The 26,249-nt window shown below is 38.0% G+C and overlaps 1 protein-coding gene across 1 annotated transcript in view; it reads right to left on the bottom strand.

The window, feature by feature from the left end:
• The window catches only part of LOC129279972 (intraflagellar transport protein 172 homolog), a 55,080-nt gene that overhangs the window by 18,219 nt on the left and 10,612 nt on the right, over window positions 1–26,249 (bottom strand). The window contains exons 8-27 of the mRNA XM_064111774.1: window positions 25,514–25,666; window positions 24,546–24,649; window positions 23,778–23,976; window positions 23,464–23,529; window positions 21,024–21,125; window positions 19,770–19,906; window positions 17,587–17,779; window positions 15,507–15,599; window positions 14,543–14,620; window positions 12,779–13,027; window positions 12,202–12,280; window positions 10,504–10,624; window positions 9,402–9,636; window positions 8,975–9,072; window positions 8,448–8,583; window positions 7,716–7,832; window positions 6,758–6,900; window positions 5,339–5,497; window positions 4,062–4,242; window positions 3,237–3,346 (exon numbers count right to left, since the gene is read on the bottom strand). Of these exons, the coding sequence (XP_063967844.1) occupies window positions 3,237–3,346; window positions 4,062–4,242; window positions 5,339–5,497; window positions 6,758–6,900; window positions 7,716–7,832; window positions 8,448–8,583; window positions 8,975–9,072; window positions 9,402–9,636; window positions 10,504–10,624; window positions 12,202–12,280; window positions 12,779–13,027; window positions 14,543–14,620; window positions 15,507–15,599; window positions 17,587–17,779; window positions 19,770–19,906; window positions 21,024–21,125; window positions 23,464–23,529; window positions 23,778–23,976; window positions 24,546–24,649; window positions 25,514–25,666 (2,753 nt within the window). The remainder of the gene's footprint in view (window positions 1–3,236; window positions 3,347–4,061; window positions 4,243–5,338; window positions 5,498–6,757; window positions 6,901–7,715; window positions 7,833–8,447; window positions 8,584–8,974; window positions 9,073–9,401; window positions 9,637–10,503; window positions 10,625–12,201; window positions 12,281–12,778; window positions 13,028–14,542; window positions 14,621–15,506; window positions 15,600–17,586; window positions 17,780–19,769; window positions 19,907–21,023; window positions 21,126–23,463; window positions 23,530–23,777; window positions 23,977–24,545; window positions 24,650–25,513; window positions 25,667–26,249) is intronic.

Below are 26,249 nucleotides of genomic sequence, written 5' to 3' on the forward strand. Positions count from 1 at the left end.
AAAACCTATCAGCTAGCGCTGCGCGCTCACATTTCGATTGGTTAGTTATTCATCTCTATAACAAACTATTTAAAATCCCTTTTCATGACAATTTATTTTAAAAAAATCGGTTCGTGATTTGCGCTCGCATTAATTGTTAAAGATATATCAACCAATGCCTTCTATTCATAAATAGAAAAATACTTAGAATATCCAGTTTTCAGAAATTGATATTAGCAAATTTCTCGCTCTTATTGGGCTTATTAGAGTAATAAATAAGATAATAACAATAACATTTCATGAATTGCTAATAACTATATTGTCTTTTTTTATAATTGAAAGAATTTTCATCTCGCGCTTGGGGACACTTAATAGGTAGATAATTTCTATTTTCATATGACAAAATGTCCTTAGAATGTTCCCGTCCTAGGTCAGAATAATTTCCGAAAAATATCCGCTCGAGCTTCGCGCTTGAATCATTTATTGAGTGCGATCCACATCCAGTCAGTTTCATTTTCAGTGTTTGAAATAGTTTTCAGATTAGAATTCTGCTCGCACTTCCCGCTCGCATTACGTAGGAAGATGCCTAATTACCCATCTTCACGCCTTACAAAACTATGAACTAGTGTCCCGTTTTTAGCTCTAAATCTTAATTTTCCCCATCGCGCTTATCGCTCGTATTGTCTAGTTATATACCTATTCAGTTCAGGATTAATGCTTAGAATGTCAATTTTCTTGTTGGAATGTCAAAAATGTTCAGCCCGCACTTCGCGCTCGCATTATTCCATTCTTGAAATAGGCCATCATAATTATAAAGGCCTATGTATCGTCTTCATGGCTACTACAATCAGAACAGGTCCCTTGTTTATCAGGCCAGAATATATATGAAAAAAAAAATCTGCTCGTGCTTCGTATTTGCAGTATAGTTATTAGTTAGATGTTTTATTTTCAGGACAAAATATGACATTTACGAAAAATTTTAACTCGCGCATCACTCGCACTATATTGAATAGTACGTATAGGATTATACATTTCAGGGGTCGCGGAAGCGAGGGGGGGGGCTCCAGCCCCTGCTTTTTTCCATAACCGTGTTCAAAAAAGTAAAAATGACCATTTGATTGTGATTTGTTGCATGGTCACCCCCCCAAAAAAAAAAAAAAAAACATTTGACTCAGCCCCCCCCCCCCTCACTTTGAAAACCATTCTGCGGCCCCTGCATTTATGTTGTTTTATAAGAATAAAGCTGACTGTTAGGTCTACACCTTCAAAGAAAGAAACAAACAAAAATCAACTCAGAGCGGTCGATCGTGGAAAATAATGGGTGAAAAATTCCCCCCCCCCCATATTCGTGATATTGGCCGCGAAATTGATCTGCCTCTGCTATCATGTTAGCTCGTTCCATTCTTATTTCCTGTTTCCCTTGCCTCATTTGTTCTTTCTTTTCCTTTACTTGTTATCCTCTTTTTTTTACCTTTCCCTTTCTTCTTTTCTCCCTTTTCCCACTTCCAAATTAATTTCCCTTCCCCAATGCATGCGCTGAAATATGACGTGAAAGACATGAACACATCGTACACGCAAAACTGTGTATGAACAGAATGCATAGAGTTGGATAAAGCGTGAGAGAATGTCAGGCCGAAGCGCCGAGCTGAGCGAGCGTGACCAATGTCCATCGCATCGCATCGCATGCAGCATGCAGCATAATGTATCTCGCAGTTTCAAGAACCATGAACCAATCTTGTCGCACGTGGAAATTTGTAGCCAAAATTTTGACAGACTCATCTCTAATACGTTTTCATGAACGTCAAAATAAACTACTGTAACATGTGAACTACAGGTTGGAGGGACAGCATAAGGGGTAAGTTAGTCCACATTTTTAAAAATAATTATCTAACCCATCTAACAAAAATTCAACGGTTTCCTGTGCTCCTCGCCGAACTCGCTGGGGGAGAAACTCGACGGAGGCCATGCTAAAACTAAGAACAATGATCGACGAGCGGGTACACGGAATTAGCAGACTACGCTCGCAGGGATATTTCGGTTTGCTAAAAGTGGAACGGCTAGTGATCAACTAACAGGGGGGAAAATCAGTCGTGGACGAAAGTGGGCGCTATATAAGTGCGCATAAATTCAGCGAACTGTCTTTGAAATTCAGCCGAGGAGAATGATTTTATTTCTCGGAGTTTATTTAAAATTTAATATTTCCAAGAAGAAATTCTGTCAATTTCGCATTGAATCATCATCAGCAATCGTTATTCAATAGGAAAGATCCATTCAACTGGAATTTTTGTATCCTTTACCAACACTATCCACGAGCTTTAAGTCCACCAAAAGCTTGGTAAAGGGTCAATGTATAGTTTATTGAAACCAAATCAAACACAAAACAAGATTGTCGCTGGGGCGAGCACATTATACGCCCGCGGAAAAAGGAGTTATTGGTCCAGCAAGAAAAGTGGAAGGTGGCGACTTGACCTTTGACCTTAGAATCAATAGAATTCCTGGGATCCATGCTAGTATCATACAGACCAAATTATATGAGCCTAGGTTAAATCAAACTTAAGTTACCACGTTTACAAAGAAAATTAATTGGACGGATGGACGGACAGACAGACGGACACCGAGCGTGATACCAGAATACGTCCTGTAGGACGGGCATATAAAAAGTGATACAATGCGTAACAGAAAAGAACTAAAAATGATAGGTTTGGAACCCCAGTGAAGTACAGCTTATTGACAGGGCCCCCTTACAGAGTGGTATAGGGCAAGAGTAACATATTTTGAATTGTACTCCAGTATCATCTACTGTACCACGCAAATCTTAAAGAAATGCAGTAGCTGTTGATTTTTCTCTTTCAACAGCTGATTCTCCATGAAAATTCAAATACAGTGAAACCTGTGTACAGTGGCCACGCAAGCGATACACAAAATGAGGGTAAGATGTATCCGACTCTTTGGTAATCAGTTTTAGTGGTCACTACAGGCAGGTGGCTGCTATAGACAAGTTCTTATACATGTACACACAATCTGCCTCCATGGGAAATGGTTTTAGTGGTCACTATAGGCAGGTGGCTGCTATAGACAGGTTCTTATAAACACACAATCTGCCTCCATGGGAATCAGTTTTAGTTACACTGTAGGCAGGTGACTGCAATAGACCGGGGGCAACTGACACAGGTTTGACTGTATTTTATCTATAGATATCTAGCTGCATTTCTGCAAGATGTTTTAATTTTTCTTTCATGGAATGGCAACTCTCTTACCTGGTACCTTTGTTGAGAACCTCTCTATCGTATTCATCTTGAAGCTGCTGTAGTTTGTGAGGGATGTACTCCTTACACACCCGTAGGGCATCCTGCCACATCTCAGCATTCTAAAAACAATAACCAATAAAACAAACACCAACAACGGACTTTAAAAGTGCCCAATATCGAGATGATATGTGGTCAATATCGTGCATATACATTACATGTAAATCAGACTGGTTTGGTTTGTGAAAGGCCAAAAGAAAGGGTAAGTTTTTATTTAATAGAGCAAGAAAATTAGAGAAAAATAGTATAGAAATCTAAATGCTCTAAAAATATAAGAAGTTGCTTACTTTTGATAATTAATCAATGAAAAAGAAAAAAATAAGAAGGAAAAAATATACTGAAGAAGGGGATCAACAAATCAAAAACTGGAACTAATATTCTTTGTCAGATTAGAATTGAAATGTCCCCAAATTCCATACATTGTGTAAGCATTTTGTAATACATATTTTTCCTTCCCTTTCCAACTTTTATCACCCTCAACCATTTGTAACAAAGTTGAAACTGAATACATATGATTGTGGAAATTGGGAGTACCTTAAGGATTAGTTCTAGGGACACTGCTAATCTCATTTATTATCATCTTATCACGTGATGAAAGTGAGAGGGGTACCATACTACCTGTCATGGTATTGGAATAGAAGAGACATCAGGAGTGTTTCATAAAAATAAGTTTTGTGACTTTCATTGATTCATGCTCCCAGCTAATCATAAGCAATGATTTGCAGTAGCTTATAACAACAGCACTTGACTATTTGCTTTATGAAAAGCTCCCCTCACCTTATAGTACTTGACGGCCAGCTCAGGCCGCTGCGCTCTGAGGAGGAAGGACTCCGCTTTCTGGAACTCTTTCTGTTCAAAGGACTGCCTGGCTTGACCGACCAGGACGTCAGAGACGCTGTCAGAGTCGTAGTCTTCGGCGATCCTCTGGGCGGAGTCCCAGTCCTGGTTGTGAACATACCTAATGAACACAAAACACAAACAATAATAAGTTACTCAAGTTACTTATCACATTAAAAGTATACACTGTATAATAATAATGCCTTGTAGGCGTTTCATAAAGCTGTTCGTAACTTACGAGCAACTTAACCAACAACTGGTGACCCTTTTTTGGGAACTAAATCAACATCAATGAAAATCTGGTATGCATCATTTAGACACTAGGGCTCCGTAACACAAAGGTTTGCGATGAATTGCAAGTATGAAAGAACGGCACCGATTGGTTCCAGGTCAGTATTTAAAAAAGAGTGCACGTGCAACAACGATCTTGATTGGTCATTGGTATTTAGCGATTAATTGCAAATCTTTGTGTTACGGAGCCATGAAAGGATGTCCAGTCATTTGTAAAGTCTTTCGTAACTTATGAACAGCTTTATGAAACACCCACCAGGTTTGTATATTGCTATAACTAATGCAAAATAAGCAAATGGCACTGGTAAAAAAAATTGTAATGCACATTGCATCTACTTTTTTATTTATAGAATGATTACCAATATCAATGGTGCAATCAGTAATGAGAAAGAGAAATATGTGTCATTTTTCTTAAAATTAATTCAGCATGCCAAGAGTTATTCATTCAATTCATTTTCTATAAACCGGCAAACATTTTAAACAAAGCGCAGTATTGACATACATGTAGTAAGTATAAAACTAAAAAGATACCCTTAATTAGTAGATTGCTTGTAAACAGGGTCCCAACGTACAATATTAAATGAACGCCTGTTCGTGAGCTACAGTTCATCGACATCAACACCAACACTGAACACTGGTTGGTGTTGGTGAATAGGGAAATTGCACGTAGATCGTCAACACCAGCTGTAATGCTCGGTTCAGCAGACGTCATTCAACACCAGCGCTCAACACAAACTGCCGGAAATACATCATATTTTCCGAGGTCAATCCCAACACCAGCATGATTTTAAGTACGGTGTTGTGGCTGGTGTTGGTATTGTCGCACACAAGCACCAGATTTCAATACCGTACTTGAAATCACCCAATGGATACATTGCATATCTACTCCGCATGTATTACAGTTTTAAGAAGAAAGAACGACTTACATAAGAACTGCTTCTTTGGGTTTGTTAGCCTTGATGAACTCGGCCTCTGCCTCCTTGTACTTGCCTTCATCTTCTAGAAACATGGCATGCTTCAGATGGATATCACCCATCTTATTTTTCATTGCTGAACGGGCCAGGTCGAATGCAAACTCAAATGCACTGTGTGTAGGAAAGAAGATAAGATTCCTTATGCGAATAGGGCAATGTTAGACCAAGTGTTCTAGGTAACTAAACACGCATGCTTTAGATAAATATCACCCATCTTATATTTCATTGCTGAACGGGCCAGGTCAAAGGCAAACTCAAATGCACTGTACAGGAAAGACAAAGATAAGTTTTCCAATGTGAACAGGGAAAAAGTTAGACAATGTATTCTAGGTAAATAGATGAATATCACCCATCTTATTTTGCATTGCCGATTGGACCAGGGGGCCGTTTCATAAAGATGTTTGTAAGTTAAGAGCGACTTTATGAACGAATGGTGATCCTTTCTTACGCGCTAAACCATCGCCAATTAATATACCATTTACCATAAGAAAGGATCACCAGTCGTTCTTACAGTCGCTCTTAACTTACGAACAGCTTTATGAAACACCCACCAGGTCAAACTCAAATGCACAAAAGCACTTTACAGGAAAGATCAGGATAAAATTCTTGATAGGATACGTAATGACAGGATATGTAATTACCTGTTCATAATTTTATTGGACTCTGTTCTTACTCATTTTGAGATTTTTATCATAGCTGCAATTCACTTTCAACCATATAAGTTGGGGGGAGTCGTGGTCTAGTGGTTACGACTCTCGTCTTTCAATCAGAGGGATGTGGGTTTGACTCACAGCCAAAGTGAGTTCTCCTTCAGCAAGAAGTTTACCCACATTGTGCTGCACCCAACCCAGGCGAGGCGAATGGCTACCCGGCAAGACTAATTCCTTGAATGCACCAAGCGCCTTTAGCAGCTGGAGCTGTAGCCGGGGTAATATATAGTGCGCCATTGAATAGGCAACTAGATAATCGGCACCTCATAAATAATAATTAATAGCTGGATTTATAAAGCGCTTTTTGCCAGAGGATACAAAGCGCTGCTATTATTACCCCGGCTTTAGCTCGAGCTACTATCACCGGCGCTCAGTGCATGCAAGGAATTAATCCTACAGGGTACCCATTCACCTCACCTGGGTTGAGTGCAGCAGTGTGGATAAATTTTCTTGCGGAAGGAAAACACGCCATGGCTAGGATTCGAACCCTCTGTTTCAAAGGCAAGAGTCAGAACCACTAGACCACAATGCACCCACAAATACTATTTATTATTATGTTGACACATCAGTCTATTAAAGTTAAAGCTGAAATCAGAATACAAATTTACGTCCTTTGAATACAGTTTTGATAAATCAATTCATGTTTCAATATCGAGCTTACCAGTTGTCAGCGGCATAATCAATGGCAGCCTCCAGCAGACCAAACTTGGTAAGCAGCTTGACGGCCGAATCTCCCCCTAGACTCTTGGCCCAGAGGTAGGCTACCTGCTTGGAAGCGTTGGCTCCTCCATTGGCCTTGGCGACCTGATGATAATGAGGAGAATAAAGATGGATTATAATTCATAGTTTATTGTTTTCTTTAATTTTCTTATGGATTTCTTTGTTTTTTAGTTTTTGTTTTTCCAATGGAAATTGTTGGCTACTTTATTCTGACCATAAACAAGATGAAATTAATTGAGTTTAATCAGTAAAAGTAGAAATAATGATGTACATGTACTTATGACTTTGGGCTAAAAACGTAATTTGCATTGTTGCGTAATTTTACAACTGTGTACCTGGGGGTCGCGATTTTGGTGACAAAAATTGCACGAGAATTGACAATAGAAAGTCTGCGAGCAGTGCTGTCTGAAACATTTCCTGCAGCAGATTTACCTCAAATTATATTGAGGCTTATTATTAGGGTCAAAAGCAATAAGAATTCCTATTTGTTTCAATGTCCATTTGAATGACAGTAATCCCCCCTCTTTCTCTCTCTCCTCTTCTTAAAGTTCCTTTAGCGCTTTCATAAAAAATATTATGTATTTATCATCATCGTTGAAAGTAAAATCTACTCTTTCCAAGCAGGTCTTTGCGCTCATCCACTTCTGGCTTCCTTGTTATTAAAAAAAGTTTCAAAAACTTGGGGGGAAAGATCATTTGCTTTTGCATGCCCCACTTTTGAATAGCCTTCCTGAAGACGTAAAAAATGTACCTCTGTCGAAACTTTCAAAAATCTTCTAAAAACTTTTTTATTTGACTCTTAGCTCTTTATGCGCCTTGAGCACTCTACAGAGTGGATTTGGCACTTTATAAGTCACATTACTATTATTATACTATTTCCATTATTTAATCATGCTTACCCTGTAAGCTTCATCCCATAGATCAGCAGTCCTGTACATATTGACGGCAGCTTTCCAGTCTTTGGCTTCTAGGAAGTGCTGCTCGGCTTGACGCGTGGCTCCGTCATTCTCAAGCTCCTGTGAACAAGAATAATGAGTGTACAAACATGAAGAGACAAAAGCCGTAGCAGAAATCAATAAATGCATGTATTCAGCTGACTAATTTCCTAAGTTTTAAATGAATATGTGTTCGGCAGTGCAAAATCAGATTATAGCATTAAAAACAGATATAATGAAGCTCTCATCGGCGTAAATTGCATGAATGAACAGAACGCTAGAACAAAACATATACAATAGAACCGAAAGCTTGTGGATGCTAAATGAAAAGCACAAATAATACACTGTCCCATATGTGCTTATCTATGTCGGTGATCTTCAAAATGCTCATCTTTCAGCTTAGATTTCATGATTCCATGAAGTTAAGTTCCTTCAAAAGTACTGACCTTGGATTTTACAGACTTTCTCATGAATACAGTGTTTGTTATGACAAATAGAATGTAGCTTAAATTAAAATACGGACACTTGGCAATTACCGGTATGAGTTTGTCACCTAAAACAAAGATATTTGATGTTGCACATCGTGAGCACAGTTCGAGCTAAAGCCAAGGTAAAATAGTTGCAGTTAACTTTGCATCTTCTGGAAAAAGCGATGTGTAAATCCAGCTATCATTCTATTTCTTAACTTAATTTTACCTTAGCAAGATGAAGGTGAGTGTCTTGTAGAAGATCTGGATGATGTTGCTTGACCAGTCGTACCATGTGATCAAACTGACGTTGTTTCTTATACATAGTGATGGCTAGGTCAGGCTCACGTACGGTCAGATAGAGTCTGTAGAAAACAGATAAGCATAGTGTAAATTACAAAACGTAACACATCGGTGGTATGAAAGTCTCAGGAATTGGTTCATTTCCTTTCTACATTTATCTATTCTTACTTTTTAGCATTACTCATATATCTGTTGATATTTCTAAATTTATTCATTCATTCGATTACTCATTAATTCTTTCATTCTTTAATCCATTCTTTCACTTACTCCTTTATGATACATTCATCCATCCATTTTTCATTCATTCATCCATCCATCATTTCATCTATCCATCCATCCATCTCTCTCTCTCCATCCATCCATCCACCACCCCTCCCTCCATGCATCCGTTCATCCCCCATTCACCCATCATCCATCCATCCATCCACACATCCATCCATCCAATAACCTTACCTCTCAGCCTCTCTGAACTTGCCCTGTGCCTCCATCTCCTGTGCTTGGTTGACATACAGAACTTTGATGTCCTCTCCTTTCATACATGTCATTGCAAGCTGAAAAACAAAAATGTGTCGATAAAGATTAATTGAGAAATTACCAAACCATACATGTCATGTACTTGAGAAACATCAAATTATATTGAAGCAGAATACAGCCACAGAGAATTACTATGATCAAAATAATCATACTATTTCTAATATCATCATTATAACCACAGATTTAATCATCAATATCACCACTAACACCACCACCATCATCACCACCAACACCACCACCACCACCACCATCAACACCACCATTCTCATCATCACCATCATCATCATAATCATAATCATCATCATCATCATCACCACCACCACCACCTCCTTATCCCTTATCTCACCCTATGGGCCTCCTCCCACTTCCCTGCTGCTGTGTACATATCAATAGCTTCTTTGGTTTGGCCGGCCTGAATGTAGTACCGCTCAGCGTTCTCGTAATCATGGATCGTGACGTAATGCTTGGCGATGACGGGGAAGTAGCGCTCTCCGATTTCTGGTTCCTGGAGCTGAATGATCTGCTCCGCCTTGGTCCACTGGTGTGAGTCCACCGCAGCCTTGACTGCCTTGTGGGATGCGCTATGGAAGAAAATGACAAGTACTGAAATAGAATTGGTCGGTGCTGACATACGGGACTTTTCCCCTTCCAGGCCTTCAGGTTTGCCTAGCTAGCAACTGACAAAGCCAGTGAAAACATTGCGTGGACGAAAGCGGCACTGTGATGTGTGTCTGCCCCGACCAATAGACCATGTTCATGCTTTTATATATCTATTCATTCAATTATTTAAAAAAAATTTAATTCCTTTCTTTTTGTCTGGATGAACAATTCACTTATGAATAGTGGTCTCCCATGGGACCATGAATAATTACAAACAAATTTTTATCAAAAAAATATTCCATATACCACAATTAAAAATAAATATCAAATACATAATAATATCAAGTAAATTGGGATCACATGCAAAATATAATCATACACATATTCTTTTCTGAACTGTGCTTTCCCCAGGAAACTCCGTTTCCAAGGAGATTAATTAATTAATAATCAGCACAAGTGTACCACAAGATATTTCTCGCATCTATCTCTTGAATCAAGGATAGAAGGTTAAAATCCAAGTCAGGCAGAAAAATTCAACTACTGCACTGTGGCTCCCAGATTCTGCAACTGTAGTACAGGGGACTGTTTCATAAAGCATCTTGCCAGTGAATTTCCTTGACTTATTTGCTCTGACCCAATCAGATGCAAGGATTTCAGTAGCTTATAACAGCTATCAGTGACAAATAATTAACTCCTTGTTTCATGCTTACTATTATCCCGGCTTTAGCACGACTACTCTGATCAGGCGTTCGAGCATTAAAGCAGTTTCTTCCTACCAGGTACCCATTTACTACACCTGGGTGGAGAGTGGCAAATGTAGATAAATGACTTGCTCCCAAGACACTCACCCTGCTTCGATGTAATGATTAATGGCAGCGTCGAGTTGCTTCTGGGAGACCAAATGATCTCCCCATTCCTCCTCCAGCTTCACCACGTCACTCGGGAAGGCCTGGCGTGCCAACTCGACGGCTGTTAACAATTCAGAAAAATGTGGAGAATTAGATGGCATGCCAAAATGTGACAACCATGCTGAAAACTTAAAATAAGTCTGCCAAATTAATTACAGTTTGAAAGAGCAGATTCTAAGCTACAATAGATAATGTACTTACCTTTTAAACTTTCACTGATTATCAATTAATAACGCACATTTGACACAAGTCATGACGGTCCATATAAATGGTCTATACACCTGTGCCAGCTGCACAGAAACGTTAGCCTAAGAGAGCGATAGCAGTAAGCCCAGTCACATCTTTTGGATTGTTAAGTTAAAACATTTACTTCAATGTTTAAGTAATGCATTGTCGCAACCTACAGGCATCGCTGCCACATCACCGGTTGTAACAGGGCCTCTGTTAGCGCATTGTTAGCGCTCACGTTTCTGTGCGGTCAGTACAGGTCTACAAGCAGTTGGCCTACTTTTAAGATAATGTAGCATCTGAAGGTTGCCATGGTGACAAAGAAGAGTGTAATGGTTTCACGGTACACCATGTATTCTTTCGTGGGCATATGTTGGTCCTGAAAAGGACCACCCAAGCTCGACGTTTTCGACAAGTGTATCCTTCGTTCTCCTGAAGACGACAAGGACACACTTGTAGAAACGCTGAGTTTCTGTGGTCCTTTTCAGGACCAACATATGCTCACAAACGAATACATGGTGTACTGTGAACACTCTTCTCACATAATCTAATAACACATGGGCTAAACCCATTGGCCTGTATTCTGAAGTCAGGTTTAACTTAGACCATGGTCTAACTCTGTGCTAACATTATGGGAAGCCCAAAGTGTTAATATTTTTACTAAGTTGTTTGTTTCTTATGTTTACTGTATTTTTTCCTGTTTCATCGATGGTGAAGACAATAATCTATTTATACTTCCTAGACAATTAGGAATGATTTGAGAGCCAAATGTGCTGAAATATGATATCTCTACTGTTAGTGATTTATGTAACAATTGGCTATCCATGCTTGAAAATCAACTTTAAACCTGAGTTTAAGCTAAGTTAAACCCGACTTCAGAATACCGGCCATTTGGTTTATTATCAATCAGGGGGTGTTTTACAAAGATTTAAGTATGACTTAGAGTGGCACTGAAATACCGAGTTGCATACAGTATGAAAGGCTTGACCGCATTGGTCAGATCGTGTCATGAGGACGCACACTACTGCGTATCTATCAATGTACGCGTCAACATTTAAGTGCGACTTTAGTCATACTTAAATCTTTGTGAAACACCCCCTTGTCTAATTGCCATCTGGTCTACACCGTATTTAGTCTATAGGGTCAAAATCCTACTTTATCTACTAATGATTTTGTACTTATGCCAAATGAAAATATGATTCATAATTGTTTCATCTAACCAGACCAGACTTAATGGTTAATGTGCTACCGGTAAATGCCAATAAGACAAAATGTTCAGTAGCTGAAGCAGTTGAAGGAAAGCTAGGATAAGACCGCGTGGGATGATACCATGACAGAGAATAGACAAAACAGGAGAAGGCCGATCAGCAATTAACAAAATAAATGGTAGAAAATGGATTGAGTTCATACCCCTTCTGTAAGACTTTCCTCGTCGGTAGCACTCCAAGGCTCTCTGTTCATCCCTTGTCTTCTCAAAGAGATCACCAGCCTAATGAGAGACATAAGAATGAGAAGTAATCAAGATAACTGACATCACAGCCATCATCTCTCGCCAAGAAATTCTGATTCTCAAATTTATTTCCTTTCCTATTTCTGTCCCGAAGAGTAATAAATCTTTCTTTCAAGTAAATGAATAATGTTTGGTACCGCAAAATCGTAAAATAGCCTTAAACACGGATATACTGAAGCTTTCAGACATGTACTCATCGGAGTAAAATCGCATGAATGACTAGAACGCTAGAGTGAAACAATATATAATTGAACCGATAGAGACAATGTACGCTAAACCGCGTGCTGTGATGGGCTGTCGAAAAGCTTCAGTATGTTTGATTTTAAGGCTATTTGCAATAATCTTTCTTTGTTCTTGTCTTGTTGAATCTACTACAGTATCTTTTTTCAAAGACATGTCAAATGAGATCATAAATGTAATTGCAAAATCTAACGGCTAGATATTTTTTTATAGAAATGAACGAAAAATATGACTGACCCTTTCATAGAACTCCCCCTTGATGAGCGTCGTCGCGATGCGCTGCACCAGCTCACGATTGTCCATCAAGTCGTCGTTGCTCGTAACAAGTCGCGCCGCACGGGACGGCATCCCAGCCTTCATGTAGAGGCTTATGGCAGCATGAAGATCGCCCTCGTGCTCCTTGAGCTCTCCAGCTTTCTCCTCTTGTCGCGTGTCCATCAGCCACTGGTAGTAGTTCCGACGCAGGGTTTCCAATTCAGGATGGCCCTTGACACAAAACCGAAACAAAGAATGAGTTATTATCATTACGACTCCGTCTATAAATGTCTTTTCCGTGTTTAAGAAACTAGCTAATCTGTAATACATGTATAACAACTTAATAGCCTCTCTTGTATTTTGGTTCATAAAAAGTGTTTGCCACTATTCGCGTTCATTCTTACATTGCGTATCCTTGGTAGTAGTTCCCACATAGGGTTTCCGAGTCAGGGTAACCCTTGACCCAAAAAACGAAACACAGAACGAGTTATTATCATGAGGACTACGTCTCTGCACTCAGTGGGTGGAATTCTGATGCTTTAACCCAAGAGTCCATTTCATAAAACTTTCATAATAACAATTTGTAATGAACAGTTAAAAGCTACTGAAATCATTCAGTCTGATTGGCTGAAAGTAAATTTGTTACAGAAATTGTGCACTGGTTACGATAACAAGTCTGTATGAAACGGGACCCAGGTTTGAAGATAAATGCCAGCTGTGGTAACGATGTCAAATTGAGTCCGCACAGAATCTAATAGAATGACCACCCAAGTGTATGTATTCATAAATAGAAAACATATGTACATGTACTAAAGGATTCTTGTACATCATGTGTAATTGCTGAAAAATTCCAGACAAATGTGGGCCTTTTTCCAAGCAATAATAATACAGTAGTCCCACATGTGCTTATCTGTGTTGGTGGTCTCCAGTGTGACCGTTTTTCAGCTAAGACTTCATGACTTCACAAAGACTGTACCACAGCTACCCCTAGGATGATGTAGTAAAAATAACATTGGATTTACAGACTTTCTCATGATATCAGTGTTTAATGCAACTTCATTCATTTCAACTTCAAGTCGAGACTAACCAACAATATAATCCTCACACATGTAAGCTTAAAGGGGAATCCAACCCAAATGAAAAATGTTTTTTAGAGGAAAAAAAAAAATCAGGCAAGTTAATGGGTGAAAGTTTGAATAATATCGGACAAACAATAAGAAAGTTATGAATTTTTAAAAGTTGTAAAACTTGATAATCACAATACCCATGGAGACTTCAAATTGACCGCATATGTGATGTCATAGTGATGCAAGGCAAGGACTACTCTTCCATGTACTCCAATACAAAAAATTGCTAAAATGTCATTTTCATCAAAAGTTTCACTTCAAATTATATTTTTCTTTCATGAGGACATAAAACAATATACTACCTGAGTTATATTTAGATTACTGCCCCAGGGGAATGGGTACTTAGGAGAAAACCACAAATCCCTGATAATTAAGTACATGGCCTATGGGAAAGTTGTCCTTGCCTCTTGTCATAATTTACTTACCCAGATGCCAATTTGAAATCTACATAGTCTTAGGGATCTCAATTTTACTACAGCAATAACTTTCTTATTGCTTGTCTGACTTCTTTCAAACTTTCACCATTCTGTTTAATATATTTTTCTCCTTTCCAACCCAACATTTTACAACCAAGGCTGGATTCCCGTTTAATTACATGAAGAAGTAAATATTGACATACCTTCCCTTGTGCGACATTGATGGCCTCATCCCATTTGTGTAGCTCCTGGTACATCTCCATGGCTTCGTCAATAGCATTCTAATCGAGAAACAATCAATCAATCAATAATCAAGGAATAATAATTTATTCATTATTAGGCAAATATATAAATATTTTTTTACTTTTGGGGCTACTTTTCACAAACTAATGGCTAAATCTGCAGCTTTGGAGAATCCTTTAACCTTGCAGAGGATGTGGATTTTCCGGGGCTCCTCTGAGCATTTTGGGGGCAAAATCACCCCAAGCCTCCGTGTAATTTTTACCCTGATAATTCTACTGGCTTCTGTGGCACTTATCACTTACTTTATCAGGAGTTGCTTAGTGCTTCAAAATGACTCGGTAAATTACTCTGGCTTTCATAGAGCAGCTGCAACACGCTTCAGAGTTTTGAGAAATTAGTCCCTACCAGATGGGTGTTTCATAAAAGCTGTTTGTAAGTTAAGAGCGACTGGTGATCCTTTCTTACACGCTAAACTATCGCCAATGCATATTTAATGGTGAATATCATTTACCACAAGAAAAGATCATCAGCCGTTCTTAAAGTCGCTCTTAACTTACGAACATTTTTATAAAACGGCCCCCAGGTGGGTGTTTCATAAAGCCGTTCCTAAGTTATGAATGACTTCACGCACGACCGGTGACCCTTTCTTGAGCTACTGTAACCGATATATTCCTTTAAAGCTGTTTTCACTGGCTACCAATCGATAGGCAAAACGGTATTCTTTCCAGGCCTACTGAAAACAGTCCCCTAATTCCCGTAGAGAGCTCTACCTAGGCAAGAAGAGGTTGTTACTTGCATCATAATTCCAAAATCAAGCTTTTTCTGAGCTATTCTCAACATTTTTAAAATTTGAGATAGGAGGTTTTAACAGCCCGACAACAATATGCTACTCCTCTGCAGAAGATAATGGGAAAAAAATCTTACTTGCTCAAGGTAGATCGTTTCTGCATCCCAGAAATCCTTCTTAAGAGCGGCCAGCTTCGCTCGAACACTATAATGGTTCATACCGTCTTCTCCCTGTATAAACCATGAAAAAGATAGAAAAAGAATAAAAAGGAGTTATTTTGGCTTTCTCTTGATACTTACATTAAGTGCTATCCATCCGAAAATTGACACTATCAACCCTAATATACATGTTCCAGTATTTAGAAGAATACATACAAGATTTTGGTTCTAATTCATTAAAAGTACATGTAGGATATAAAACAAATATATCAGGCATTTCCTACGAAAGCATCGTGGGAATTATCAATGATCGGTTGGACTGGCAATATAACTATTTTTTCCCTCTTGGGAAAAATAGTAATTGCCAGACCAACCTCGGATAAATAATTCCCACTATACTTTCTCAAAGCCTGATATATTTGTATACTATTTGAGTGCTGCTAAAAGGACTTGATCTGCAATTTATTTCACTTTAGAATCCATGATCAAGAAGCGCGGCCTCTGCCGTCAGTTTCCCTCGCGACGTTGGAAACAATTCAATCAAACATAAGATTTCGCATGCTTTAGCACTAGCTATTACGGTGATGATGATGATCCAAACCATTCCTTTGAAGCACTTATTAAAAAAGGAACACAATTTTCATTTCCAATTCAGGACTATTCTGATCTGGGGTATTCCATAAATTACTTATTCATTTATTAATTTTTTTACAAAAACATATTTTTTAAAGAAAAAACATACCGCCGTATTTTGGTTGCAAAAACGTACTAAATACGCCAAAAACGTACTGGTTGGCAGGTCTGTAAGATTCAGAGCTGCCAACATTGGGATGATAGAATCCAGTAGATTTCGCGGAGGTATGATTTTGTGAGGGAGCGGCGGAACGTTGTCCCACGGATGGGAGTTTTGGGTAGCAAAACACATTGAGAAACAACATTTGATAGTAACCGACAGCTGTCTAAACCATCAAAAAAATTCTGATAGATTAAAAAATTAATGCATATTAGAGAGAATTCATGAATTGTCATTGACTAAATATACACTTCAGGCAATACAGTAGATTTTTTTTAATAATTCATAAAAGAATGCATTCAACATGAAAATACCTTTAATTGGCCAGAGGGGGAAGGGGCTCCAGAACTAAGTGGTAAACATGGTAAATGAGCTTTTTATGTGGACTGTTTAAAGTCTCTGAGGGATTCCTGTGAAAATTGTCACACAGTCCCATTCTGCTTGAAAATTATCTTTATACTTCGACAAGTATTTTGTCGTCTTGGATGACTCCATCTCCATGATCTCCATGGTCACTGGCGATGCGATTGTAGTGTGGATGAATCGGGACGGGGCATGCTTCGCACAGCTCAGCCAGCCAGCGCCAGGCTAGCTCACTCACGAAAGAGAAAATGTTCGAATCCGATCAACCCAAGTGAAAGTAGGCGAAAAAATCTCCACTTTGCTTCTAATTCTTCAGGATTGTCAATAAAATTGTTCCTGCAATTGAAAGTCGAAGTGTAAAAGTAATCCACTTGTTAATCCCATCGTTGATCCACAGTTTCAGCTCGAATAAGGCGCACGCAAGCTTATGAAAAATGCCTCGCAGTGCTCGTGAACTTTAATTCTCGGAGCTTCCTGGCGCAGCGCGGCCGGCTGGAGCCGCGCCGGGGCGCATCGGGGGCCATGTGCATGGAGTACCGGTGAAGAGTTTTCATCACACACATCGCAGAACCCGGAAATGAAATGACTTGTTAGACTACTTCACCAGTCGTTCAGTAAAATTATCTTCATTTACATGGGAAATCAATGTACGATTATACAAAAACTGGTAGAAGTTACTGGGTAAAATGAAAATGTGATACGGAGGTTCCACGTGGGTGTTAGGGAGTTGAACATGCTAGACTCGTTAAACAGTCGTTTGTATGAATTTTACAATTTAACAGCTAAAAATCCTGATTATCCGGGAGATTTTGGCATGGGGTCGGGAGAACGGGAGATTGGATCGCAATCCAGTATTCTCCCGCAGGATCCGGGAGACTTGGAAGCTCTGAAGATTCCACTCACCGTTTCTTTGCTGATATCACCGGCAAGCTTGTTGATCTTACGCAGGTACCTGGCCTTGGCAACATCCCCGAGGGCGGCAAAGCAGCGCTCGGCGATGTGGAGCTGTTTTGCACCAAGGGATAGCTTGGCGAGGGTCTTCCACATCGCCTCTGTTTCTGATGTCATCTCCAGTGTTTCCAGGAAAGCAACAGCTCTGGATGGAAAAGGGATTATGTATGAAAATGAAAGTGACGAGCATTTGACATTAGAAGAAAAGGGGCTTACAGTTCAACATGTGGTTAGTACAGAAAATTAGGGGTGCATGTGTGTGCGTCAGGCCTTGCAAAGTAGCGCATGCAGGCCGGTATGGACAAAATGTATACAAAGAAACAAACTTAATAATAGCAATATAAAAAACGTTTTTCGAAAAATGTTGGGGGGGGGGTGTGGAGGGCTCTGCCCCTTTAACCCCAGCCAGAGGCCATTAAAGGACAAGTCCACTCCAACAAAAAGTTGATTTGAATATAAAGAGAAAAATTCAACAAGCATAACACTGAAAATTTTATCAAAATCGGATGTAAAATAAGAAAGTTATGACATTTTAAAGTTTCGCTTCACTTCACAAAACAGTTATATGCACATCTCGGTCGGTATGCTAATGAGGGAACTGATGACATCACTCACTCACTATTTCTTTTGTATTTTTTTATATGAAATATGAAATATTTTAATTTTCTCGTCATTGTCATGTGAAATGAAGTTTCATTCCTCCCTGAACACGTGGAATTCCATTATTTTAACATTTTGTGCTTCAGGCAAGGAGGTCCTAATCGTCAAATTCGTAAAAATTGAAATATTGTATAATTCAAACAATAAAAAACAAAAGAAATAGTGAGTGAGTGATGTCATCGACTCTCTCATTTGGATGTAACTGGCTCGTTCATATAACTATTTTGTTGAAAATAAGCGAAACTTTGAAATGTCATAACTTTCTTATTTTACATCCGATTTTGATGAAATTTTCAGCATTCTGCTCGTCAGATTTTTCTCTATTGATTCAAATCAACATTTTTCTGAGGTGGACTTGACCTTTAAGCATACCCTGGATTCCAGGCAAAGATGCTTCACTTGCTTTTGGACACAGTATAAGATTTCAGATAACAAATGTGACAATTCAACAAAACTACAACTAAACCCAATGAACTATAGGATATATGGCAAGTTCCTCCAAGTCTGCGCAGTCCCCCTTGTCTGCGCACACGCGTATCTGCGCGATTCTAGTTAAAGAAGATACGCAACGAGCACGAACTTTACACATGCAATGCATAGACAGGTATTCATTAAAAAATCCGACTCAAAATGGTGGAAAAATAATAAATTTAGTGCATTTCATGTTGCGGCCTGAAAATGCAGCCTTTCTCATCAAAATCCCTGAATCGTGTGCAAAGTGAATGAGTGCGCAGACATGGGGTACCATTTTTTTTTTCAATCTGAAAATGACTGCCCGAGGTTTTTTCAAGAAAATCCTATATTTTCTTTCATTTTGTAATGAGAAATTTGGTACACTTACTCTTGATAATATAAGGAACATTATTAACTGAAAGATTTTGTGAAATATGAAGAAATTCATGTTAAATCTTAACTCAAATTGTTAGGTGCGCAGACTTGGGGCCCACCATCATACTTGATATAGAGAGAGAGCAAAAAGAAAAGGTGGAATATAAAGGATTCTGGAGGAGAAAGAGATAGCAGAGGAGGGAAGAAAGATAAACTCGAGTTAGATTTAAAGGCCCGTATTCTGAAGTCAGGTTGAACTTAGACCATGGTCTAACTCTGTGCTAAAATTATGGGAAGCCAAAAGTGTCAACATTTTTATTAAGTTGTATGTTTCTTATGTTTACTGTGCTCTTTCCTGATTCATCGATGGTGAAGACAATCATCTATTCATACTTCCTAGACAATTATGAATGATTTGATAGCCAAATGAGCTGGAATATGATATCTCTACCGTTAGTGATTTATGTAACAATTGGCTATCCATAATTAAAACCCGAGTTTAGGTTAAACCCGACTTCAGAATACGGGCCATATAATTCAAAAATAAGAAAGATTAGGCATTTTGTATTTTCTTACTTTTTTAGTATTTTTAAAGAGATGCGCAAAAATTGAAACTGAAACTGAATTAGATACTTCATTGCACTAACCTTGCATAATCCCCATCATCGATGGCAGTACCAAACTCAATCAGACCTTCATCAAGAGTGTATGTTACAGACGTGACCCCTTCATTGACGATGACATCCGTCTTACCATCAGCTCTCTCAAGATCAACGATATCTCCCTGAAAGATAATAAAGAAATACTTTTTTAAGATTTACAAGGTGATAACTAAATTATTAAAGATATTGATATAACCTTAATATATAAATAATCTTTTAAAAATCAGTTCAGTTCGATTATGAAGTGTTATTTTTCTCTTTGACTCCTCTAGATTATTGTTTGTTTCAACTCTTTTCCTCCATCATGCCTTCCCCATCCCTCTCCTTCTTGTCGTCGTTATCCTCATCTTCTTTTCATTTTTCATCTTCTTTCTTCTCTTTTTCATCACTTTCTAAGTATATTTAGATTGCATCATTGACATTTTGATGAATTGAGTTGATTGACATCAATTCAATATCAATTCAAAATTGACATCAATTCAACATTGAATTGATTGACATCAATTCAATAAGTTAATAAAAAGAAAATATAATTATTAGTCTTCTTCTGGTAACAGTACAGGCCACTGTATCGTCGTCGTAGAGTCACAGAAGATTGAATTATTATCTTCACTCTCCTGCTTGTTATTACTTATTCATAACTCGGTCTTTTTATAATCAACTTACTTTTTATATAATTCTGATGCAATACACTTCATATTTACCAAGGGAGGTCATCATGACAATCCCATCAGTGTTTTTGTGAATGCCCAATTCTAATACTGTCTTGTTCTTTCTAATCTTGCATCTTGTAGTGTCTTTGTATCATAGTAACAATGTGAATTGGTCTACATGTACGTGCTCTGACGCTGTTTTATGATAATAATAATAATAGCTGGATTTATAAAGCGCTTTTTGCCTGAGGATACAAAGCGCTGCTATTATTACCCCGGCTTTAGCTCGAGCTATCATCACCGGCGCTCAGTGCATTCAAGGAATTACTCCTGCCGGGTACCCATTCACCTCACCTGGGTCGAGTGCAGCACAGTGTGGATAAATTTCTTGCTGAAGGAAAACACGCCATGGCTAGGATTCAAACCCACGACCCTCTGTTTCAAAGGCGAGAGTCAGAACCACTAGACCACGAAGCACCCACATAACTGATAACTGTATGTCTGTGTAACAATTGAATAAACATTTATTAAATTGAATTGAAACAATATTATCACAGTACTTCAAGTGTAATTCTAATTCTCTTACCTTCATGGGGAACATGGTGACCCTCTCTGGATGATCAATATTGTACCACACACAAAGGTTTCCTCTGTTCTGAGCCACCACCACATCACTCTGAGGAACCCACTATAAGAAAATACAACAATTCAAATAAAATGTTATCATTTTACGGTAAAAGAAAGCTAAATATTTCATGAGAAATTCTTTTAAATCAAGATTGTCACCAAATTATCATATATCTAGATCTGGTACACTAATGTAAACTTTATCTTTGTGAAAACATGAAATCTTAGCTAAAAAAGGATAATTCTCAGGATCACTAACATAGAAAAGCATATGTGGGACAGTGTATTAATATTGTACCCACTACAAAAAAATTCAAAATTCAAAGAAATATAAATTTCAGTCATTCAACATGGCATAACATGCAGAAAACAAATAAATTTTAAAATCCAACATACTTTTTACACCCACTTGACATTATGAATAAAATAAATCCTTTAATGACCACCTGTTTATAAGCCCTTAAGTGGAAAGTTGGTTGGTCTGCTGATTTTTATAGCCTTAAAAACGGACATACTGAAGCTTTTCAGCTTTTCATTAGCGGACCGCATTAGCCAACATGTGCCCGCCTCTATCTGAAATTGTCGAATTATCGCACGTTCACAACCTCCGCTCGCATGCAGAAAATGTACTGCTAGTACTGCGGCTAACCACTTGCTGAGTAACCAAGCATGCGCTGAACAATACTGTTCATCTTGGTTTAAGGACGTTCCACAGTTATGTTTGTGCGCATTATGATCTGCGCATATTTAACACTCTGCGCGCTGACGTCACAATGGATGAACAGGTGATTAATTAGCTGTGGGTATGAGCTGATTTTTCTCATCATCTGCACCCTAACTGCAGATTCGATGCGTTATTTTATGAAGCTAAAAAAATTGAATTATTCCATGGATCATTAAAAAAAATATCTCTACAATTTCAAAATACTTTACTCTGCAGTACTGCCAAGAATCACGAATATGACCTCGAGTTTTAATAAATGGTAGAGTGGTTTTGATTTTTCTTCACATAGATACAAAGCATTTGGCGCATTTTTGGTGTTTTAAAAAGCACATTTGCTCTAATAAAAATGCTGATAGTTTGAAAACAAGCACATGAACCCCTATTTTTTAATGTTTGTACCTCTTAGGTATAGCTTCCTCTACAACCTTGCAAATTTTGGTGAAAATGACATGGATTTTGAATAAAGTGCAGCATTTATTGTACTTTTGTAGTCTGTTATTGAAATTTCACATTTTTGAGATTGGGTTTTTGTTATCTTTTACGCCGTTTTTAAGAACTGACTGTGCTGTTAGACTTAAAGTTGCAAACAAATAGCACCATAAATAGATTATCCATTCTAACGATACAAATATTAACTCTCTTGCGAAATTTGATGACTTTTTCATGTATTTTGACTGAGTAATAGAGGTTTAAACTCATTGTAGTATTCTTGCGAGGTCTAAAAATGCCAAATTCTTTTAAATGCGCAATTCTTCAGAACATCAATTTGGGTGAACTTTGAAGCTCTACAGCAAAAAATCAAGCACATGGACCTATGTTAATTTTTGCATATTTCGAATATGAAGGTTCTAAAGTATCTATAAGCAAAGTTTGGTGAAAATGACATGGATTTCACTTTAACTGTGGAACGTCCTTAAGGTGCTCTGCAGAGCAAGGAGTTTCACTCATTTCCGCATGCTCGAGGCAGCGTACATGTATATTCAGCTAACAGACCCGATTCTGTGCCGCCAGAAGGAGTTCGTAAGAACCCTTGCGTTAATTTAGTTGCTTCGCTTCAATATACGGCTGGTACCAAGCCAAACTTGTTTACTTGACAGCCAATCACGGCTCGCCATTTAGCGTCCATTGTCTAGTCTTGGTTCTATTATATATTGTTTTGCTCTAGCGTTTTAGTCATTCATGCGATTTTACTCCGATGAGTGCATGTCGAAAAGCTTCAGTAGAGGTATGTCCGTTTTTAAGGCTATTTTACAATTTTGCGGTACCAAACACTTATTGATTTTTTTATTATTTTCAATTTTATTTTACCTTTGCTGTTATGCTGCATAAAGACAATTAGGCATGGGATGATTTCATTTTGCAGAAAAAACAACAAATTTCAGTGCATTTGGGGAAAAATTATTTGCCCAAATCTGACATTTTCTCACAAAAACATTGGAATTGTATATTTTGGGTCTGCTAAAAAAGCAACCCTATTTTAAGCATTTTATGGTTGGTCGGATGAGGGCAACACAACATTTTTTGTAAGGCCTGAAGACTGATTTCCTGGTCTCCCTTGGGTTGTCTTATGGGTTAAACTGTACAACTATAATTTGAAGAAAACAAAAACCCATAGGACTCCATTGTTGAAGAAACAGAATTGATAAATAGACCGATAAAGTACAATTATACAAACCTGTACATAGCTGCTGTAGTTCAGTATCGTGGTCTTCAACTGAGTGTCAACATCAAAGAGATGAAGCTGTGGAAGAGATAGAAATCAGAAGTGAGAGTTTCACTTTACTTCAAAATTGCTTGAATCATGACGATCTCAACATTGACGGGAAGACCTGGATATTTTTTAGAAATATTCAGAGTTATCTGAATAATTATTTTCATTATCATCACCATCATCATAATCAAAATCACCACCATACAATCACACCATACAACCACACATAAACACAAAAAATGATTCTTCAAAGGCAATATCTGTTCTGTTTCTCATACCCTTAGCTTCTTGTCCCTGTAGAGCAATTTTCGCCCGGTCTCGTTGAGTTCTAGCCAGTCCACCTTAGAGTCATGGGCTAGGGTTGCGACGTTATGTCCGAAGACCAGGTCCATTATGGCTATGGTCTTCAGGTCCACAAGATAGGCCATCTTCTTATTGTCGTCTACGTTCAGCTGCTTGCGTTCGTTTAGCCTCACACTGGGTAGAAAAATGAATAAATATGAAGAAAGTATAAATAATCAGACCAATGCCACAGGAATACAGAGTGTATGTGATTAAGGTTTTACTGATGTGTTTCAGTCAGATATGACTAATAGGGACCTATCTTTAAAGTCACCATCAAATAGACGTCACCAGAGCTAAAACCTGGAACCTCTGCATCGATATGTTACTTCCTTAGGTAGCTTGAATTACAGGCGCAAGTCACAATACCCAGTTTCATTTTTATTGTATGAACTGTAAGATTTCATTTGTTACTTTTGTCTGTAATATGTTTAATATAATAAGTGATGCCCCCCCTCAAAAAACAAATCATTGTCCCAAGAAAAAAAAAAAAAAATTCTAATAAGAGATATCTTTAAAAAAATGTCTGAACAAATGTATTTTTGTTTACTTTCTGTGTGTTCCAATTTATATAAAAAATACTACATAAAACATACATAAAAGTACATGATTTTTTTTTAAAATAAGACCTCTGCAACGTCCACCAATACTTTTTAAGGTCAACTTGGTTAAAATGATTTTAAAGCTCGATGACCTCTACTGACCTGATGAGGTGAGGGTTCATGAACTCTGTCCTCACACATCCCAAGATCTCATTGGCTCCATACTCTACCAAGGTCAACTCACCAGCATTGAAGATCATGCACACCTAGAAAAGGTCAAAGGTCAAAAGGTCATGAGGCCATGTGCAAGAATGGACCCCCAAAAGTGTATTGCAACAAGACTGACAAATGATTGGCCAAACATGTGCTACATCATGTCTTTGTCCATAGCAAATTTCTTCTTTTTTAAAGAAAAAAGGTTACAAAGTAAAGCCAATATTTTTCAAGACAACATCCAGACTTCAATAGTGTAAGTTCTAATTAAAAGCCTTTGTCTAGCTATGTTTGTGTTTCACATCCAAATACCTCCTGAAATTATATTTGGATTTTTCACTGGAATTTAGTTTCTAATTATTGAATTCAGATTTGCTTTTACCAATACACCTATGCATATAAAATAATGAAATAAACTAGACTAGAAAGAGAATCAAATCATATTCATATCTTATTTCCATGAAAATTGTGCTTATCATCATTGAATCATTATATGATTTGTATCAGTTAAATTCATCTAATAATTGATAAATTATGGCAGTGCAAAATGAGGAGAATATCTTCAAAGTGATGCAGCGTTACAACAGATTTTTTTTTATGTATTGATCTTTTTTATTTTTCATTTATTTATTTCTTAATTATTTTTATTATTATTATTTTTTTTTCGGGGGGAGGGGGGGAGTTGTTGCAAAACTGAGTCCTACATTTCAGCACCACCATAATTCTATTCCAGCAACAGAAAAAAAAAAGGAATAAAGAAATAAATCAATTCATTACTATCAGTACTATTAATATTACTTACATTGTGCTTTCCCAATTAGACCCAATTAGACACAATAAAATAATTAAATGAAATTATTCATTCCTACAGTGGAGAAATTTGAAATTTGAAAATTGAAAATAGTTTCTTTACTCACATTTTCGTTCTCAAAGAAGAACTTCTCATTGCCACCCGTATTCTGCCACGGGACCTCACTGAGTTTGTTGGAGCTTAGATCACCCAGGAGCAGTGTGTCGGTCGTGTGCGCCACCAGGTAACGGTCTTTGCCAAGGATACGTACTTCGTCAATCTAAAAGAGAAAAAAAAAAGTGTTACGGCTCAGTGGATAAATCTCGGGACTTTGCACAAGGTCCGGGGTTTGAATCCCACCACAGCATTTGCGTCCTTTGGCAATGCGTTAATCTACATTTGCCACTCTCCACTCAGGTGAATCAAATGGGTATCCGGTAGAAAGGAGCTCCTTTAATGCTCCAGGGCCCGATAAGAGTAGCCATGCTAAAACAAGGAACAATAATCTGCAGCACTTAGAAAACGTTGTATATTAAGCGCTCTATAAATGTTGCATACTAATATTATTGTCTATTCATGGTTTACTCAGCTAAGGTGTTATTGGGCTTTATCGGGCTAGCTGTATGGCAAAAAACCGAGAATAATATACTGAAAATGATGTTAATTATAGAGTGTAAGCTGAGCATACTCTACTTCACCACTTGCATTTTAATGTCTTCTCTCCCCCTCCCCTCCCGTCTGTGCACGGTACACTGTAAATATTTAAGTATCAATAGAGGCAATTAAAAAGATCCAATAGACTGGTTAAAAAGAGAGAGAGAGGAGATAAGACAAAAATGGATATGTATAAATGGCGAAAGGAA

The sequence above is a fragment of the Lytechinus pictus genome, chromosome 17, assembly GCF_037042905.1.
Source record: "Lytechinus pictus isolate F3 Inbred chromosome 17, Lp3.0, whole genome shotgun sequence".
In the NCBI taxonomy this organism is placed as follows: Eukaryota; Metazoa; Echinodermata; class Echinoidea; order Temnopleuroida; family Toxopneustidae; genus Lytechinus; species Lytechinus pictus.